Source organism: Salvelinus fontinalis, chromosome 18, assembly GCF_029448725.1.
Source record: "Salvelinus fontinalis isolate EN_2023a chromosome 18, ASM2944872v1, whole genome shotgun sequence".
Classification (NCBI taxonomy): Eukaryota; Metazoa; Chordata; class Actinopteri; order Salmoniformes; family Salmonidae; genus Salvelinus; species Salvelinus fontinalis.
In genome coordinates, this window is record NC_074682.1 from 46,392,109 (window position 1) to 46,413,573 (window position 21,465).

At 43.8% G+C, this 21,465-nt stretch overlaps 1 protein-coding gene across 1 annotated transcript; it reads right to left on the reverse strand.

The window, feature by feature from the left end:
* Positions 1 to 5,096: 5,096 nt before the first annotated feature.
* On the reverse strand, positions 5,097 to 10,593 carry LOC129815635 (keratin, type II cytoskeletal 8-like). The gene is made up of 9 exons (XM_055869614.1): positions 10,047 to 10,593; positions 8,097 to 8,305; positions 7,895 to 7,955; positions 7,717 to 7,812; positions 7,379 to 7,543; positions 7,097 to 7,222; positions 6,717 to 6,937; positions 6,543 to 6,598; positions 5,097 to 6,352 (listed from the first exon to the last, which is right to left on the reverse strand). The coding sequence occupies exons 1-9, from the start codon at positions 10,467 to 10,469 to the stop codon at positions 6,186 to 6,188; spliced, it is 1,524 nt and encodes a 507-aa protein (XP_055725589.1). The 5' UTR covers positions 10,470 to 10,593; the 3' UTR covers positions 5,097 to 6,185.
* Between the last annotated feature and the right edge of the window lie 10,872 nt (positions 10,594 to 21,465).

Genomic DNA, 21,465 nt, shown 5'->3' on the forward strand with positions numbered 1-21,465 from the left:
TGTTGCTGGGTAATGACATAAACGATGGCACTGTTTATGAATGTGTGTGTATGTTTTCTCATATATCATGGGCAGGATAGGCTCTAACAATGGGAATCCCAAACCACCCGTTATATAATTAAGCAATATGGCCCGAGGAGATGTGGTACATGGCCAATATACCACGCCTAAGGCCTGTTCTTATGCACGACGCAACGCAGAGTGCCTGGACACAGCCCTTAGCCCGTGGTATATTGGCCATATATCACACACCCCCGAGGTGCTCCACCGCTTTCAGATTTGGCCTCCAGTAACTTTGAAGAGAGGATTCAAATCTGTGTCTTCTAACAGACACTATTTCTCGTTCCTCTGTCACCCAACAGTTTCTGGATCATGGTGGTTCGAAGACAGTGGTTTGTGTAAATCTGCGACGGCCAGCTATTTTGCAGATCTTTGGCAGCATTTTTCCGAGGGTGTTCACTCCCATTGGCTCTTTTGTGTACCTGAAATATAAGACAAAATAACGTTAGCTAATAGTTAGGCCTACATAGCTACCGGTTATATTGTCAGGGAACATTAGAATGATTTAGCTAGCTAACAGTTACATACCATATGTAGCCGTTCACTGGGTGGGCAGCTTTATCGCGCCCCTCTTCCCTCAACTTTTTAATTACGTCGACAGACACATTGTTGCAAGTTGTGAATTCGGTGTCGTTCTGTATACTATGCCAAAATGAGAGGGGGGTTGTTATATGTCAGTTCAAACCAGCTCTGAGTCCAGCGTAGCTGCTAAACAATCCTATATTCTTCGGCATTCCTGTTTCTCACTGAACCATACAAGTCCCGTAGAATGATGTTCAGCTCCGTTTTTGTTGTATTCCCAAACTCACAATGTATCCCTTTTTCTGCACAACAGACAGTGAAGCAGGTAAGTGCCCACTTTGTTTGCTTCACGATGTTCTTTTAGTTTCGGTTTCTCTCAAGTTAATCTAAAGGCTTATTGTGGCATGTCGAACTATTGTTGATGTAGTCATTTTATCGAGGTGAAAGGCACAACGATATAAAGGTGAAAATGCTAAATGTCATAGTCATGGTATACGGTATCACATACACATGACTAAATGCTGTTTTAGCCCATCCAAACTACCCGGTTTAGAAGGTCTGATATACCATGGCTTTCAGCCAATCAGTATTCAGGACTCAAACCACCCAGTTTATAATGGACAATAATTGTAAAAATGAAATGCCTTCTATGGTGTCTGACAGAGTTGACATAAATCCAGTTAGTTGCATTTTATTAAGATGTTTTTGGGGGGGGGTTGTAACTTTTACATTTTTTTTTTTACCTTTATTTAACTAGGCAACCTCTAATACAATAAATGAATTGACTTGGTGAAAATCCCTTCATGTACCGAACTTGCTTACCACTTTTTTTCATGTGGTTTTGTCCTTCACAGCCTCCATGAAATGATGACCACTTCCTAAATATTTGGTCAAATTATTAATTTTGTGCATGGTTTCCTAGAAACAAGGGTGTCTCAACGTACCCCTTTGGGCTCAACTTACCCCACTCCCGTACAGTGTAATCCACTTGAGTAATGACTGTCTGAATTATCTTACACTACATACCCAATGCTCAGATTTCACAGTAACCCTTTTTTATCTCCCCCTTTCAACAGAATGGTACAAACCGAATGTTGGCCTCATCGGAGGCTCTCCTTACAACCTCAACTGGAGCTGCCATATTAGTGCACGTGTGTCTATCGTGTCCAGAAGCGGGAGACACCAAATGCTTTGACTTCTGAATGGGTGACCTCAGTTGGCCCAGAGACCTCACCGGGAATGGAGGTAGTGTCCAGAAACATAAAGGGAAATCACACAGACAACCTCCATACAATCCCTGTGCAGTAGACAATTATGTGTATTTAAAATTAAATAATATGCATGGACCCACCTCTGAAATGTCACCCTATTCAGTGTATGGTGGCCTGCTTTCTACCAGTCATATGAGACTCTGTGAAGAAGTTGTGCGCAATAAAGGGAGTAGGTTGATATTGTTTATGTGATTATGTTTATTTAATGCAATGTAATTAGACTGTCTTGAGTAGGACAGGAAGTCATAAATAGTTTGATCAAACGCAATTGTCGAACACGAAATGAGTGAAATAAAACATTGGGACTTTGGATGTTGTCTTTAATTATTTGTTTAATTGAGTGTTGTGTCCGTTCATAAGACAATGACCAATCACTAACTGGGTTTTTGAGTAATGTGTTTGTCAGACTACCTGTCTAAGCCTTCAGGGGAGGGTTCTACTAAGCTAACATATGGAATTGTTTTAAGATGGTCATACCATGGAACATTTAGCTATATCATTTAAAATTTTAGGACCCCTGTAGGTATCCCCCCCAAAATACTTAATAAAAAAGAAATATATATATATATGTAGATATATACACTGCTAAAAAAAATAAAGGGAACACTTAAACAACACAATGTAACTCCAAGTCAATCACACTTCTGTGAAATCAAACTGTCCACTTAGGAAGCAACACTGATTGACAATAAATTTCACATGCTGTTGTGCAAATGGAATAGACAAAAGGTGGAAATTATAGGCAATTAGCAAGACATCCCCCAATAAAGGAGTGGTTCTGCAGGTGGTGACCACAGACCACTTCTCAGTTCCTATGCTTCCTGGCTGATGTTTTGGTCACTTTTGAATGCTGGCGGTGCTTTCACTCTAGTGGTAGCATGAGACGGAGTCTACAACCCACACAAGTGGCTCAGGTAGTGCAGCTCTTCCAGGATGGCACATCAATGCGAGCTGTGGCAAGAAGGTTTGCTGTGTCTGTCAGCGTAGTGTCCAGAGCATGGAGGCGCTACCAGGAGACAGGCCAGTACATCAGGAGACGTGGAGGAGGCCGTAGGAGGGCAACAACCCAGCAGCAGGACCGCTACCTCCGCCTTTGTGCAAGGAGGAGCACTGCCAGAGCCCTGCAAAATGACCTCCAGCAGGCCACAAATGTGCATGTGTCTGCTCAAACGGTCAGAAACAGACTCCATGAGGGTGGTATGAGGGCCCGACGTCCACAGGTGGGGGTTGTGCTTACAGCCCAACACCGTGCAGGACGTTTGGCATTTGCCAGAGAACACCAAGATTGGCAAATTCGCCACTGGCGCCCAGTGCTCTTCACAGATGAAAGCAGGTTCACACTGAGCACATGAGCACATGTGACAGACGTGACAGAGTCTGGAGACGCCGTGGAGAACGTTCTGCTGCCTGCAACATCCTCCAGCATGACCGGTTTGGCGGTGGGTCAGTCATGGTGTGGGGTGGCATTTCTTTGGGGGGCCGCACAGCCCTCCATGTGCTCGCCAGAGGTAGCCCGACTGCCATTAGGTACCGAGATGAGATCCTCAGACCCCTTGTGAGACCATATGCTGGTGCGGTTGGCCCTGGGTTCCTCCTAATGCAAGACAATACTAGACCTCATGTGGCTGGAGTGTGTCAGCAGTTCCTGCAAGAGGAAGGCATTGATGCTATGGACTGGCCCGCCCGTTCCCCAGACCTGAATCCAATTGAGCACATCTGGGACATCATGTCTCGCTCCATCCACCAACGGAAGGAGTTGGCGGATGCTTTAGTCCAGGTCTGGGAGGAGATCCCTCAGGAGACCATCCGCCACCTCATCAGGAGCATACCCAGGCGTTGTAGGGAGGTCATACAGGCACGTGGAGGCCACACACACTACTGAGCCTCATTTTGACTTGTTTTAAGGACATTACATCAAAGTTGGATCAGCCTGTAGTGTGTTTTTCCACTTTAATTTTGAGTGTGACTCCAAATCCAGACCTCCATGGGTTGATAAATTTGATTTACATTGATAATTTTTGTGTGATTTTGTTGTCAGGACATTCAACTATGTAAAGAAAAAAGTATTTAATAAGAATATTTCATTCATTCCTATCTAGGATGTGTTATTTTAGTGTTCCCTTTATTTTTTTGAGCAGTGTATATTGAATTTGACATTTACTACTACAGCCCATAGAAACGCAATGAATAACACATTCATAAATTGCAAAACAGACAAAAATAAATCATAAGGAATACGTTTTTGAAGTGTCTGTCCTAGGAGATATAATAAATCTCAGGAAATATCGTAGTTTTTTGAAGACATATTTAATGCCTTTTTTTGTTGGTACAAAACTACCTCCATGTTTCCCTTCATTATTTAAGGCGGTATCAGGTTACCTTCAGACAGTCCCGTGACACTTGTGGTCGTGAGAGTCATCTTTCCATAGAGTGGCCATATTAATTTGTAGGCCAAACCATTCGGACGCCACAGCCTTCATCATGAGAAGAACAATTTTCAGGATGTCTCATGGTCTGACAAACACTTCTGTCGCTAGGCCACCTTCCACTGCAGATTCGGAAGGTCGACATAGGCGGATGCGGTGGATTAAGAAGCAGCCCATGCAAAACATATCTCTAGGGCCTCCCGAGTGGCGCAGTGGTCTAAGGTACTGCATCGCAGTGCTATAGGCATCACTATAGACCCGGGTTTGATCCCAGGCTGTGATCAGGAATCACATAGGTCGTGTGCACAATTGGCCCAGTGTCGTCCGAGTTAGGGTATTGTTTGGCAGGGGGGGCTTTACTTGGCTTATCGCGCTCTAGCGATGGCGGGCCGGGTGCCTGCAGGCTGATCTCGGTCGTCAGGTGAACAGTGTTTCCTCCGACACATTGGTGCGGCTGGCTTTCGGGTTAAGCAGACGGGTGTTAAGAAGTGCGGTTTGGCAGGTCATGTTTCGGAGTATGAATGACTCAAACTTTGCCTCACCCGAGCCCGTTGGGGAGTTGCAGCGTTGAGACAAGATAGAAATTGGGGAAAATAAAAAAATATTATGTTACTAAGATTGACGCATGGGTGTGTCAATCGACTCTTATTAATAATATAAATAAAAAGGAATATCAGTTTAATTATCTGAAATTCCAGAATGCTCAACATTGAAGTTTGATCAAAGAAGGCACAGCTAGATGGTGCCAGAGAGGCATGTGAAATACACAACAAAAGTTAGAAAAAAGGCAAACCTTTCCACACACTAGAGACAGTGATTTAAGATCTCAAATGAATTTATTTAGTTATTTTTGGTGTTAAGTCAATTGTCACAAATTATGTAGATTGTTGAGAACACTTTTAGAAATAAATCTAGTCACAACATTATTTCTTTCTAATGGTAACAAAAGCAAAACCAAGCATAGAAGAAAACTATTAACAGGAAACTTCTCTAAAATGTAAACCTCTGACAAACAAGTATGTCCTTTTGAGTTATGTGACTGAAGATTGACTACTGTTCCTTCTACTTCAGTACACTCTGAAAGAGACATGTTAGCAAAAAAGGCCTATTTTTGTTATGACAACACCACAGGAGGTTGGTGGCACCTTAACTGGGGAGGACGGGCTCATAGTAATGTAATAGTATAGAACTCAAACACATGGTTTCCATGTTATCGCATTAAATCCACTCCATTCCAGCCATTATTATGAGCTGTTCACCCCTCAGCAACCTCCTGTGGCACATCATCACTTTCATAGCATACATAAATCACCTAAAAGGAATATGAAGGCATCACTTGTTCATAGCACCACATAGGGTCAATGGTTTTCTCCATTCAGCTGCCAAATCAGCAAGTGCCCAAAGTTCATTGATTATGACCATGACACTGCCATCTATGAGTATGAAGCTAGAGCAATATGCCCAACAACCACTGATACATGTAGATGCAAGCTACAAGCTGACAAAGGTACAGAGTGGATCCTTAGCAAGCTTTCTTTATGGTTGGTTTACGTTTTCACACATTCTATTTTTCTTTTTCCATTTATATTCCTTAAACATCAGTGCAGAAATATAGAAATGTTGGCCTTGTGAGGAACTGGCACTTGTACATTATTGGTTACCTGTGAATTATGGTGAATAATACAGGGGAGAACAGGTATTGCTCCTGAAATAACACAATGATACTTTCATTGTTTTCCAGTGAATCTACCAAGGCAGTGTAATTCAACTTGCCTATTCTTCTTTTTTTTTGTCTTGGGAGGGATTGAAAAATAAACGTAAATACAGGTCATCAATCCAACTGTAAATCAGCTGCGTAGCACCGTGGATTGGTATGGGTCTGGTTTGGGTGGAGAGTTGACAGTCTCTAGAAACGCCTGCTGGAGCTGGTGGATGTCACGGACTTGGTGATTGTGGCACCACCACCACCGCTGCCGTAGCTGCTGCTGCCGCCGCCGTAGCTGCTGCTGCCGCCGCCGTAGCTGCTGCTGCCACCACCATAGCCGAATCCACCTGAGCCTGCGCTGGAGTAGTCTGGGTACAGAGAGACAGTTGGATCAGTGTCATCTGCTGTAAAGCTAGAGGATATTCTGGTGTCAATGATGCATGTCAAACTTGGTGTGTATTAGTCAGAATAACAGAAAAGGTTCTAAAGCTGAAGTGTGAAGAGCAGGCCTATGTCTTATATGGTGACAATGAGAAATTATATCAAAATGGTATTTACTGCCACCAGAGCTCTGCTGCACATGGATTGTTGCAGATGCACCACCCGAGGATATTCTGTAAACAGATAAGAGCAATGTTAGCGAACTTTGGATATAAAGTTGCTAAGTAACCTTGCTAACATGCTAAGCTAAGAAGCTAACATCTCAACTATCCAGCTTCCACTTTCACTCACCTGCTCTCCTCTCCCTCCAGCAGCTTCCTGTAAGTGGCGATCTCAATGTCCAGGGCCAGCTTGACATTCATCAGCTCCTGGTACTCGCGCACCTGGCGGGCCATGTCCTGCTTGGCTCTCTGGAGAGCATCCTCCAAGTCCCTGATTCGGAGCTTGGCGTCCTTCACTGCCAGCTCACCGCGTTCCTCTGCCTCAGCGATCTGAGCCTCAAGGTTGGCCCGCTGTGGTAAGAGAACATTTCGCGTTAGCAAACCTCTCATTCAAAATATATGTATATAATTGTGGCTAATACGCTAGTGCTATGAACCATCTTGCTTGGGCATCAAGCATTTATGGTCAATCCTCTCAAAGGAGGTTCTGAAATGAGATTTCACTCTCACCTGACCCTTGACGGCCTCAATCTCGTTCTGGAGACGAGCGATCATGCGGTTCAGCTCGGCGATCTCAGTCTTGGTTGAGCGGAGGTCCTCACCATACTGTCCAGCAGAGCTCTGCATCTCTTCATACTGAGAAAAGATGGGAGGAAATATAAGAGAATGAAAAGGAGGGCGGTGAAGATTGATGAAGTGCTCACAGCAATGTTGCTTATTTTGCATGAACGTGTTCTGGTAAACTATGTTAATATATTTTGATCTTGCAATTGAAACCTGGTCTTGGCTTACCTTCTGCTTGTACCAGGTCTCGGCCTCAGCTCTGCTGCGGTTGGCGATGTCCTCGTACTGGGCGCGCACTTCAGCGACAATGGAGTCCATGTCCAGGTTACGGCTGTTGTCCATCTCTACCACCACAGAGGTGTCCTTGATCTGGCCCTGCAGCTCACGCAGCTCCTGAAGAACCAAGAGAGGATGAAGAGAAAACTTTAGATTTCATCCAGCATCTAATTTACTGACGAACACTCATGCTATCATGATGTAGTGTTGAAGCTCTCCAAGATTCTGATATTGAAGATCTACAGTATGTGTTGCATGGTAAATGTGAAAAGTTCATGAATGGTTCGTACCGCCTCGTAGACGGCCCTGAGGAAGTTGATCTCATCCTGTAGAGCGTCAACCTTGGCCTCCAGCTCCACCTTGTTCATGTAAGCACCGTCAACATCCTGGAGAGGGAGAGAGAGGAGTTAATGGATGATGTAATAACTGTGACATGAGTTATGGCGAGATATGTTATATCTCACACACCTTCTTCAGCAGGACAAACTCATTCTCTACTGAGGCGCGCTTGTTGATTTCATCTTCATACCTGGTGAAAAAACGAAGGGCAGTATATCATGCAAAGTCATTGGTCTGGTTGCTAGTTACACTGAGGTTAAACAAACTATTGCTTATACTAAAATGGCTAGTTGTCTACTTTTCATGCACATCCGACATATAGACAACTTACTTGTTCTTGAAGTCCTCAACCAGACCCTGCATGTTATTCAGCTCCCCCTCCAGCTTCATCTTCTCGTTGCCCAGGCCGTCCAGCTGTCTGCGCAGGTTGGAGATGTAGGCCTCGAACATGGCGTCGATGTTGGAGCGGGTGGTGGTCTGGTCCTGCAGGAGGCTCCACTTGGTCTCCAGCATCTTGTTCTGCTGCTCCAAGAAACGCACCTGCAGGGACAACAGGGAAATGGTCAGTGCCATTGACTGAAACTTGTGAATGAATGAATGAATGAATGAATGAAGGAAGGAAGGAAGGAAGGAAGGAAGGAAGGAAGGAAGGAAGGAAGGAAGGAAGGAAGGAAGGAAGGAAAAGAGGAAGAAAAGCACGAACAAACAAATTAATGAATGGGTGGATGAATGAATGAATGAATGTGCATGAACCTGCATGGACAAAAGGGAAATGGTCAGTGAGTGAGTGAATAAATGGATGAATGTGGTCATTGATGAATGATGTGTGATGGATGGATCCATGGATAAGGCTTCATAGACTCTACATTACGATTTAATTGTCAGTCTTTCTCCTGGGTAGACTTCTGTAGATGTTTTTAAAGGAAGTGGAAAGAATGGGGCTCCGAGGGTGTGGCAAAAACATAACTTCTCCTAAGTCAACCTTGTAGCAGACTTGCAGTAAAAGCCACATCTGTACCTGCATAGCTGTGTAGATAGCATCACAGGTTTGTTTGAACAGCCACTCCCTGTCCAAGACTTTGTTGATATAAGTGATGATGACATATGGTAGTCTAGGGGTAAACACAGAATCTGAGAAGCCTACATCCTGGGAGGTCAAATTAATCTGAATCCCATCGATAATCTGCCCTGAGATGTGTAGCTCTCATTGTTCACCCTCAAAACAAAACAAGGCCAGTGAGAGTGTTTTTTGGCATGCCAAAGCATATCCAAACTTTCCCTTACAAGGAGTGGCTCACTGTGTGTGGATGTGGGATTAACCCTAACTCACTGTGGGTGTTTTACCTATCTCTCATAGCTATGAGTCATCTCTTTCGCTCTGTTTCACTCTGAAGGCCACGCATTCATTCCAGACTTTAAAAAAAAAAGAGTTTGAACTATGTGGGCACTCTGTCCACACAACCACACCCTGCAGGCATGCGATGGGGTGAGTCAGAGGGAGAGATGGGTCCCCACCCTTGTTTAGATAGCAGCCAAAGAGGCCGTTAAAGTCAAAGGACCTGACAAGGCTTCAGGCTATCTTTATTGTATACATCCTGGGTGGGGTCCTTTTACAACTTTTGTGAAAGCTCAACACAAATGGGCATAATCAGAAACAGCCTCTGCACAGTTTATACCCTTTTCTAATCCCAAAGGTCGCAATGAATTGACGGATTCAGCAGTAGAGATAAGATTTACAGCTCCCTTGTCTTACCATCTCTTTATTTCTTATGTCAGAGTGTAAATTGTGGGAGATGTGACATATGTGACATAAGGGCTGTCAGTAGAAAAATAAACATGCCTGCATTTGGAGAGCAGCTTTACTCAGCTCTATACAGCCAAGAAATGCTATGCTGTTATATTAGCAAGCTAATATGTGAGGTGAGAGCCAACGCTAACTTGTATTTGTTATCTTTCTGGTTTACTCTATTGATTGTGATCATTGCACGGTAATACAAACTTCAAGTATTTCATGGTGGTGGTCAATGTCAATTATCTATTTGGTTACATGACAACAGTCTGACATGGAAGAAGGAGAGAAACACCATGATAGCATTCTGAACCCTGTGTTCAGAATGTTTCATGTCAGTGCATGATAAAGTCAAAAGAACAGTGTAGAGGCACTTATTTTGCGCACTTCAGTACAGACAGTAAAATTGTGCGCAGTTGATATCGATGTGAATGCTTAGCATTTGAAGTACAGCCAAGGTGAAGACACACAGGTTAACAGGAAGGAACTGACCTTATCGATGAAGGAGGCAAAGCGGTTGTTGAGCGTCTTGATCTGCTCCTTCTCGTGGGTGCGGACCACCTGGATGTTGGGGTCGATCGCCAGGTTCAGTGGTGCCAGCAGGCTCTGGTTGCTTGTGACAGCTGTGATGGTGGCGCCATGGAATCCGCCACCCATACCACCACCATAGCCAGCGCCGATACCACCACCGTAGCCACCTGCGCTGCTGCTGCTGCTGAAGCCGCTGCCTCCGCCCATACCCATGCCACCACCGAACCCGGCGCCAGAATGGCGGACAGACCCGCTGCTCATCCGGGTGGATCCGGGAGCAGCCAAGGACTGGCTGGTGAAACTCTTGCGAATGGTGGTGCTGCCCCCCATTCCGCCGCCCATGCTGCTGCCGCCGCTTCTGTAGCTTGTCCTGCTGAAGCTCATGGTTGCAACTTTAGGGTAGTGTTGACTCTGCTTTACAAGCCTGAATTCTCAAAAGAGAGAGCAACGGATTAAGGACAAGAAGGCTTCAAAAAGGAGAGTCAAGTGACGATCTAGCTGACACCTCGCTGGTTTTATCCTGCTCTAGAGTCAAGGGGAGGAGCATTCACCTGAAACAGGGTGACCCACTTTAACCTTCACTCTCACTGTCTTTCCGTCTAGCTGCCCACTCCTCCTCCTTCTCCCTTGATTCCCTGAGGCTGTGGCTGGCAGGAGTGGCCCATCCTGTCAGACTGGTAGGGAAGGATTGAGTGGATGTAAGCCCTGACACACCCTGCTTCTGGTCAAAGGGGAGAGAGAGAGTTGTGCGGGGGATTGGAGAGATGAGAATGAGAGTAGACAAGGAGTTGGGATCAATTGCCTTTTACAAGAGGTCTCTTTGAGAAGGAATGTGCTCTAGCTTTCTGCTACGAGAAAGAGCTACGAGAAAGTGAATGAAGTACAATGCAGTACAAATGCAGTGCAAACTTGGAGATACTTTATTGTAGTGTCACTATGTATGGTAGACATCTTTATGTGTTTACAGAACTTAAATAAACATAGCCTATCAGAAAAGGCAAGCCTATTGTATAGACACAATACACACACACACACACACAAACAACAACACACACACACACACACACAGGTACAAGAGGGGGAGCTAGAGAGGCTTGCAGAGGGTGGCACAAAAGGATTTTCTAAGGGTATATGCAAATAGTAAAGTGTATACATGTCTACAGGGTGGGCAAGTTCCCAATCCTAGAGTACAGTCTTACACATGAATGAACAACATATATGACTACTTTTTGCAGTAGTATACTCATTTACTCTGACTGATTTTGCCAATTTCAGTTCACAGCACCTTGTTTAGAATTGCATAGACATTTGAGTTGATGCCTTTTTAACCTGCAGTACTGACATTTCAATTGAAAGAAAGAAATAAAGATCATGTCACGCAAAAACATCTGACTGGGTGTGGTTTGCTGTTTCTGTGTGGCGATCCTGTGATTACAGCCAGTCAGAGCTGTGCTCTGGTGACTGGGATCTTCTAGCCCACACAGGGGAGAGGGTGCAAGGGTGAGTTTGGGCAGGCCAAGGCAGAGATGGGCTTGGCCTTCCAAATCTACGTTCTCTTTAATTTTATCTTTTATACTCCAATTGAAAATACCTAAACAATGGGACACCCAAGCCAAAACACATATTAGGTATATCATACTGTCACGTTCCTGACCTGGTTTCTGTTAGTTTTGTATGTGTTAGTTGGTCAGGAAGTGAGTGTGGGTGGGCAGTCTATGTTTTCTGTTTCTATGTTGGTTTTGGGTGACCTGATATGGCTCTCAATTAGAGGCAGGTGTTTTTCATTTCCTCTGATTGAGAGTCATATTAAGGTAGGTTTGTTCACACTGTTTGTTTGTGGGTGATTTTCTTCCTGTCTGTACACCACATGGGACTGTTTCGGTTTGTTTGTTCATCGTTCTTTTGTGTAGCCTATTTTCCCTGTTCGTGCGTTCTTCATGATATATGTAAGTTCGTCGTCTAGGTCTGTCTTCATCGTTTGTTATTTTGTAGGTTATCAAGTTTAGTTTGTTATAGTGTTTTCGTGTTTTTTTCCCGTCTTGTTTAATAAATTCATTATGTATTCAACACCCATTGCGTTTTGGTCCTCCGATCCTTCTCTCATCTCCTCCTCTGAGGAGGAGGATTATTACACCCGTTACACATACAATCAAATGAAATCTGTAATAGAATGTGCACCTTTTTTGTCATAAGGGTGACATGTAAACAACCCGGCTCCAGCCGTGCTAAAATCTAATTCTAATAATCCAAACAATAACAGTAAGCTTAGCACACACGCAAACAGAAAAGTAGGCGTAATCTAGTCTGGGACATGTAGTCAGTGTGTGTTTCATATTAAAATGAGTTGATTATGTGAGCTGGTGTTCATGTACAGTACTGTAGGCATGCATGTTGGTGTATCTAACAAGCAAAATGTGTCACTCAATGCTGCCCTTACCCCTCCCTGGTATGTACAAACTTCATGGCCCAGCTATTGACACACAGAGCATGCATGGAGTGATACATAAGTCTCTGCCTGTCTGTTTTCTGACAGTCAGTCACCCCAAGCATTTCCTGACCTTTTCTGAATGTTGGTGTTTAGCTTCAGTGCATAACAGTTATGGTGCCTTAATACCATCCTGAGCAGATTCAAATGTTAATACTCTAGGTTAAAATGGGTGTGCAGTCCATTATCCCATCAGAGGGGTTAGTAATGTGACAGTAACAGGTGTATCAATGGGATGTTGTAGCATTACATTACAAAAATGAAGTGGGTTTGGCCTGCTGGTACAATGACGAAACCAGCATGTTTTAGTAATAACGTTTTGACTTGTATCGACTTCTGTGTCATAGCTGTCTCGAGTTATTGGAATATTGGATTTCCGTATATTTCCGCATCAGGTAATCGTGGCAACTTTTGCAATTTAATGCAAAAACAGAACAAGAGATACCACACTAAGAAATGATCAACAATAATAATTGACAATCAAGACCCTTGGCTTCAATGATCAAAACAAAAAAGGTATCTATCTGCCTGCAACGAAATTGGGATCATCTTTAAGGACCAAATGCTGCCATCCTATCACATATATCACCTATCACATATTTACTTTCTGAATAATTGGTTGCTCTTTCATAATTATTTGGAATAGAAAGCTGTTCTATGTGTATGCTGCTTCCCATATTAAGATAGTACATTGTAAAACTACCCCTAATTCAATCCCTGTTGCAATCTTACATGCAAATAAATCACCACCCTGAAAACAACCTCATTATTGGTTTCTCGTGACACCAACACCATGTACCAGTCAAAAGTTTGGACACACCTACTCATTCCAGGGTTTTTCTTTATTTTTTACTATTTCCTACATTGTAGAATAATAGTGAAGACATCAAAACTATGAAATAACACATATGGAATCATGTAACCAAAAAAGTGTTAAACAAATTAAAATCTATTTTATATTTGAGATTCTACAAAGTAGCCACCCTTTACCTTGATGACAGCTTTGCACAATCTTGGCATTCTCTCAACCAGCTTCATTAGGTAGTCACCTGGAATGCATTTCAAATAACAGGTGTGCCTTGTGCCTTGGAATTAATGCGTTTGAGCCAATCAGTTGTGCTGTGACAAGGTATGGGTGGTGTACAGAAGATAGCCCTCTTTGGTAAAATACCAAGTCCAATATGGCAAGATCACCTTAAATAAGCAAAGAGAAACAGTCCATTACTTTAAGACATGAAGGTCAGTCAATACGGAAAATGTCAAGAACTTTGAAAGTTTCTTCCAGTCAGTCGCAAAAACCATCAAGTGCTATGATGAAACTGGCTCTCATGAGGACCACCACAGGAAAGGAAGACCCAGAGTTACCTCTGCTGCAAAGGATAAGTTTATTAGAGTTACCAGCCTCAGAAAGGAAAGGAAGACCCAGAGTTACCTCTGCTGCAGAGGATAAGTTTATTAGCATTAACTGCACTTCAGATTGCAGCCCAAATAACTGCTTCACGGGGTTCAAGTAACAGACACATCTCAACATCAACTGTTCAGAGGAGACTGCGTGAATCAGGCCTTCTTGGTCGAATTGCTGCAAATAAACCATTACTAAAGGACACCAATAATAAGTAGAGACTTGCTTGGGCCAAGAAAGATGAGCAATAGACATTAGACTGGTGGAAATCTGTTCTATGGTCTGATGAGTCCACATTTTTGGTTCCAACCGCCGTGTCTTTGTGAGACAGATGATCTCCACGTGTGGTTTCCACTGTGAAGCATAGAGGATGAGGTGTGATGGTGTGGGGGTGCTTTGCTTGTGACACTGTGTGATTTATTTAGAATTCTAGGCACACTTAACCAGCATGGCTACCACAGCAATCAGCAGCAATACGCCATCCCATCTGGTTTGCGCTTAGTGGGACTATAATTTGTTTTTCAACAGGACAAAGACCCAACACACCTCCAGGCTGTGTAAGGGTTATGTAACAAAGGAGAGTGATGGAGTGATGCATCTGTTGACCTGGCCACCACAATCACTCAACATCAACCCAATTGAGATGGTTTGGGATGAGTTGGACCGTGAGGTAAAAGTGAGGTAAAAGCAGCCAACAGGTGCTCAGCATATGTGGGAACTCCTTCAAGACTGTTGGGAAAGCATGTTGCCAAGAGTTTGCAAAGCTGTCAAGGTGGCCACTTTGAAGAATCTAAAATCTAAAATACATTTTGATTTGTTTTACACTTTTTTGGTTACTACATGATTCCATATTTGTTATTTCATAGTTTTGATGTCTTCACTATTATTCTATATTGTAAAACATTAAAAAAACTAAGAAAAACCCTGGAATGAATTGGTGTGTCACGATCGTCTTCTTGTGAGAAAGTGGACCAAGGCGCAGCGTATGCAAAATACATCTCTTTATTTTGTAAGAGAGGGAAAAACACGAAACAAACACTATACACAAACTAACCAAAACAACAAACGACCGTGAAGCTACAAACGCAAGTGCACACACAAACTACTTACGTTCAACATAGGCTTTAGTTTGTTGTGGGTAATTGTCTATGGCTACCTTAAATATGGCTCCCAATCAGAGACAACAGAAACCAGCTGTCTCTAATTGGGAACCCATTCAGGCAGCCATAGACTTTCCTAGACAACTACACACAACATAGACACAGCTAGACAACTATACTAAACATAAACCCAACTACTCTAAATAAACCCCCTAAACCTTACAACCACCCTAGACACTACAAAACCCACATAAATTACCCATGTCACACCCTGACCTAACTAAAATAATAAAGAAAACAAAGAATACTAAGGCCAGGGCGTGACATAACCCCCCCCTTAAGGTGCGAACTCCGGGCGCACCAGCACACAGTCTAGGGGAGGGTCTGGGTGGGCTTCCTTCCACGGTGGCGGCTCCGGCACTGGTCGTGGTCCCCACCCTACCACAGTCACTACCCGCCTCCTTAGCTTCCTCCAAATGGCCACCCTCCACATTAACCCCACTGGACTAAGGGGCAGCACCGGACTAAGGGGCAGCACCGGACTAAGGGGCAGCACCGGACTAAGGGGCAGCACCGGACTAAGGGGCAGCACCAGACTAAGGGGCAGCACCGGACTAAGGGGCAGCACCGGACTAAGGGGCAGCACCGGACTAAGGGGCAGCACCGGACTAAGGGGCGGCACCGGGATAAGGGGCGGCTCCGGACTGAGGGACGGTTCCTGGCTGGATGGCGGATCGTGGCTGGCTGGCTCTGGCGGATCCTGGCAGGCTGGCGGATCCTGGCAGGCTGGCTCTGGCGGATCCTGGCTGGATGACGGCTCTGGCGGATCCTGTCTGACGAACGGCTCTAGCGGCTCCTGACTGACGAACGGCTCTAGCGGCTCGGGACAGACGGGCGGCTCAGATGGCGCTGGGTAGACGGATGGCTCAGATGGCGCTGGGTAGACGGATGGCTCAGATGGCGCTGGGTAGACGGATGGCTCAGATGGCGCTGGGTAGACGGATGGCTCAGATGGCGCTGGGTAGACGGATGGCTCAGATGGCGCTGGGTAGACGGATGGCTCAGATGGCGCTGGGTAGACGGATGGCTCAGATGGCGCTGGGTAGACGGATGGCTCAGATGGCGCTGGGTAGACGGATGGCTCAGATGGCGCTGGGTAGACGGATGGCTCAGATGGCGCTGGGTAGACGGATGGCTCAGATGGCGCTGGGTAGACGGATGGCTCAGATGGCGCTGGGTAGACGGATGGCTCAGATGGCGCTGGGTAGACGGATGGCTCAGATGGCGCTGGGTAGACGGATGGCTCAGATGGCGCTGGGTAGACGGATGGCTCAGATGGCGCTGGGTAGACGGATGGCTCAGATGGCGCTGGGTAGACGGATGGCTCAGATGGCGCTGGGTAGACGGATGGCTCAGATGGCGCTGGGTAGACGGATGGCTCAGATGGCGCTGGGTAGACGGATGGCGCAGATGGCGCTGGGTAGACGGATGGCGCAGACGGGCAGTTCAGGCATCGCTGTGCAGACGGCAGACTCTGGCCGGCTGAGGCGCACTGTAGGCCAGGCCTTGTGCCTCACGCACCAACACAGCAGCTCCCTCATTTCACTCTCTTCCAACCTCCCCAATAAATCCTTAACAGTCTCTGTATCATCCCCATTGCTCACCTCCAATATCAGCCCGACTGGCTCAGGTTCCCTCTTAGAGTCCTCACGGGTAGCACGGGAAGTTGACGCAGATCTCCCATCTGGACTCGCCACACTCCCCATGAGCCCCTCCCCAAGAAATTTTTGGGTATTACTCACAGGTTTCCAGCCTTGCTTCCGTGCTGCCTCCTCATATCGCCTCCTCTCGGCTTTTGCTGCCTCCAGCTCTTCACGAGGGAGGCGATATTCTCCCGGTTGTGCCCAAGGCCCCTTACCATCCAGTATCTCCTCCCATGTCCATGAATCCTGTGTAGGTGGGTCCTGTTGCCGCTTTACATGCCGCTTGGTCCTGCATTGGTGGGTAATTCTGTCACGATCGTGTGGGGGAGAGACGGACCAAAACTCAGCATGTGGAAAATAAGCCATCTTCTTTTTATTGTGAAGAAGGAAAAACGAAACAAACACACTTACAAACTAACAAAACAATAAACGACCGTGAAGCTACAAACGCAAGTGCACACACAAACTACTTACGTTCAACATAGACAATTACCCACAACAAACTAAAGCTTATGGCTACCTTAAATATGGCTCCCAATCAGAGACAACAGAAACCAGCTGTCTCTAATTGGGAACCCATTCAGGCAACCATAGACTTTCCTAGACAACTACACACAACATAGACACAGCTAGACAACTATACTAAACATAAACCCAACTACTCTAAATAAACCCCCTAAACCTTACAACCACCCTAGACACTACAAAACCCACATAAATTACCCATGTCACACCCTGACCTAACTAAAATAATAAAGAAAACAAAGAATACTAAGGCCAGGGCGTGACAGTGTGTCCAAACTTTTGACTGTTACTGTATATTAGAAGTTGACAGTCTTGTTTTAAAAGTCTGACATATAAGCACGTTTGAAAGTACCATATTATTTACAATTTCGACTGTATTGCCTAGAGTAGAACACTTCATAAATTCTACTTGGGAGTTGTTAATAGTTTGCTTTAGGCATGAAGCGATAAATGTATTTTTTAAGTGTTTCACTTAAGTGGAATTGGCTTGGAGACAAAACCTGAGTGTGCACAACTAGTCAAACTGCTCATTCATTCCAAGAGCCAGGGAAAGTTACCCAGGATGCTGTAGCTAGAAGTCTTTTATTCTAACTGTAATTTATGCTTAATTTTTACAATTACCATTGTCTACATCCAACAATGATAACTATCACAGGCTGTGGTCTTGAATCCTAGTCCTGGAGAGTCCCAGGGTATGCAGCTTTTTTCTCCAACCCAGTACTTGCACACCTGACTCAACTAATTAAGGGTTTTATGAGTAGGTGATAAGTTTAATCAGATGTGTTAGTGCAGATGTAGGATGTTAATGTTAATTTGACCTATATTGTCACAGCAAAATAATCCTGCAGTAACAGGATTTGAATGTTCAGTCCCTACAGTTAAGGTATTTTATAATATCGAGGAATATTTCACTTTCTCTGTTCACAGCTGTAACAACATGAATTTGTACATGAGGCAGAAATAATGTGATGTGACTCAAGTTACGCCTTCAGCTGGAAGATGGTGTCCCTTTTTGGTCAGTGGAGGAAAGGGAGAGCAGAGGGATGTTGAGAGGCGGACCCGCAGTCTGCTGCTCTCTCACTTCGCAGACTGATCATCAGATGCAGGCACCATCAGCCCAGTAAAATAAAAAGCTAATTATTGAAATGTATGCTCACTCAGCTGTGCCTCAAAAGTAATACAACAACGGATCTATTACCAGTGTGATCATATAGCCTACCTCAAATTTTGAAATAGAATTGTATAACAATGCATTGGCAGGGCAATTCAAGCAAAGCCAAAATGCAGTGATAATAAATTGGACGTATAGCTTACAGCATAAACATCATTGCTACAGTGCTGTTTTTAATTGGTTAATGTTGCATAGCCTGACGTTTTTTTAACTTCTTATGGCTGCAGGGGCAGTATTGAGTAGCTTGGATGAAAAGGTGCCCAGAGGTGCCCAGAGTAAACTGCCTGCTCCTCAGTCCCAGTTGCAAATATATGCATATTATTATTAGTATTTGATAGAAAACACTCTGAAGTTTCTAAAACTGTTTGAATGATGTCTGTGAGCATAACAGAACTCATATGGCAGGCAAAAACCTGAGAAGAAAATCCAACCAGGAAGTGGGAAATCTGAGGATTGTAGGTTTTCAACTCATCGCTTATTGAATACACAGTGGGATATGGGTCAGTTTGCACTTCCTAAGGCTTCCACTAGATGTCAACAGTCTGTAGAACCTTGTCTGATGCTTCTACTGTGAAGTGGGGCCGAAGGAGACGGGAATGAGTAAGGTCTATCATGAGCTGACCATGCTCTGACCATGCACGTTCACATGAGAGGGAGCTCTGTTCCATCGCACTTCTGAAGACAATGTAATTCTCAGTTTGGAACATTATTGAAGATTTATGTTAAAAACATTCTAAAAATGTGCTCAATACATCGTTTGACATGTTTCTACTGACTGTTACGGAACTTTTTGACATTTCGTCTGCTTTAAGTGAACACGCTTACTGACTTTGGATTTGTTTACCAAACACGCTAACAAAAGTCGCTATTTGGACATAAATGATGGACATTATCGAATAAAACAAACATTTCTTATGGAAGTGGGATTCCTGGGAGTGCATTTTGACGAAGATCAGCAAAGGTAAGTGAAGATTTATAATGCTATTTATGAGTTTTGTTGACTGCACAATTTGGCAGGTAACTGTATGGCTTTCTTTTGTGGCTGATCGCTGTTCTCAGATTATTGAATATTGTCCTTTTGCCGTAAAGCTTTTTGAAATCTGACAGCGGTTGCATTAAGAACAAGTGTATCTTTAATTCTATGTAAAACATGTATCTTTCATCAAAGTTTATGATGAGTATTTCTGTTATTTGATGTGGCTCTGCAATTTTTCCGGATATTTTGGAGGCATTTCTGAACATGGCGCCAATGTAAACTGAGGTTTTTGGATATAAATATGAACTTTATCGAACAAAACATATATTTATTGTGTAACTGTGTTCGGCTGGAAAAATGGCTGTGTTTTTCTGTGATTTTGCGGTGACCTAACATAATCGTTTGTGGTGCTTTCACTGTAAAGCCTTTTTGAAATCGGACACTGTGATGGGATTAACAAGAAGTGTATCTTTAAAATGGTGTGAAATACTTGTATGCTTGAGAAATTTTAATTATGAGATTTTTGTTTGAATTTGGCGGCCTGCATTTTCACTGGCTGTTGTCATATCGATCCCGTTAACGGGATTGCAGCCATAAGAAGTTTATAAGTAAATGTAAAAAAAAATCTCAGCGGTAGATCTCGGATTGCATTTTGACTCAAAGTGGTGACCACTGTTCTACAGTTTTCCTTCTTTACACTATCAACATTTCCCTTTACTATGGCATTTGTGATCTAATCAATGCAATATTAGCCACGTTCAATGCAACATACCGAAACAAAAGGAACTATGCAAGAGATTTTGTTGTAGGCAGAATGCATCAGAGTAGGATTCCATTGCCCTGACAAGCATGACTCAGCCCATACACTACACAGACTGATGCGTCATAACAATCAGAGCTGCTGGAGGCCTATATGCAAATAGACCATTGCCATGTAGATAATTTGTAGTCAGCAATAGGGAAGTGATTGCTTCCTACGAGAGAACAAAATGTGTTCATTTCAATACATATTTGAAATGCTAGTCAGGTAAAGAACTTTTTTTATGTCTTAAAGGGGCAGAGTTGTATTTTGAGAGATGCTCGAATAAGCTAAGTAGTCAATAGGCAGAGGGTAGCATAATTTGTCTGTTATTCTGTAATAATTGTATGGGGAATAATAATGCATTTTATTTTGTAAAGGGGTTTCTTGCATCAAACACAACATTTTCAGTCACCTCCTTGTCTGAAGGACAAGTGGATAAACAGGTTAATGTTAAGCCCTGCATGTTTTTTGGAATGTAGGCCTACATTGAACAAGGCCTACATTGAACAAGGCCTACATTGAACAAGGCCTACATTGGCTGCTACTGTAGGCTGAATGATAGAACAGCTAATTTTATGTTAAAATGTTATGCAATGCATTTTTTCCATTGTTTTTGATGGTAGGCCACTCTGATAGGCCTACATTATGATCAAATATCCACAGTAGCCTACTTGGGCACTGTTAAAACTGTAATTGAAAGCGTGTACAGCCTCAATGTTCACAGTAAACGTGCGCTGGAAGTTGCACAGTATTTTCACAATGTTCAAGTTTGCACTCAGCAGACCTTATATAAAAAAATAGCAGATCCGTACCACATTGGGTGAGGCGGGTTGCAGGAGAGTATATTCAGTCCGTAGATGGAACGTGATATTAAAATATATACGAGAAAAAAAACAAGGAAAAAATATATTTACACGGGACAAGACAAAACACACGTCCGACTGCTACGCCATCTTGGTTTCAAAACTATAACTACTACCGTACACACCTTTTCTATTAAAATACTGTCCATACTATCTATACACAGCATTTCTACATTTACATTCTGGACTCCGACACTCTGGACTGGTTCTGATATTTCTTAAATTCTTTCTTTTAACTTTTTACATTTTGTGTCTATTGTTTTGTATTGCTAGGTATTACTGCACTGTTGGAGCTAGAAACACTAGCATTTCTCTGCACCTGCGATAACATCTGCAAAGTTGTGTACATGACC

What these genes read in the sequence shown, in the direction of transcription:
- LOC129815635 (XM_055869614.1), bottom strand. Translation starts at nt 10,469, where the DNA reads ATGAGCTTCAGCAGGACAAGCTACAGAAGCGGCGGCAGCAGCATGGGC. An exon ending in GTTGAGGACTTCAAGAACAA is followed by an intron (nt 7,956 to 8,096) that starts GTAAGTTGTCTA and finishes TTTTTTCACCAG; the next exon opens with GTATGAAGATGAAATCAACA. An exon ending in TCAGGGCCGTCTACGAGGCG is followed by an intron (nt 7,544 to 7,716) that starts GTACGAACCATT and finishes TTGGTTCTTCAG; the next exon opens with GAGCTGCGTGAGCTGCAGGG.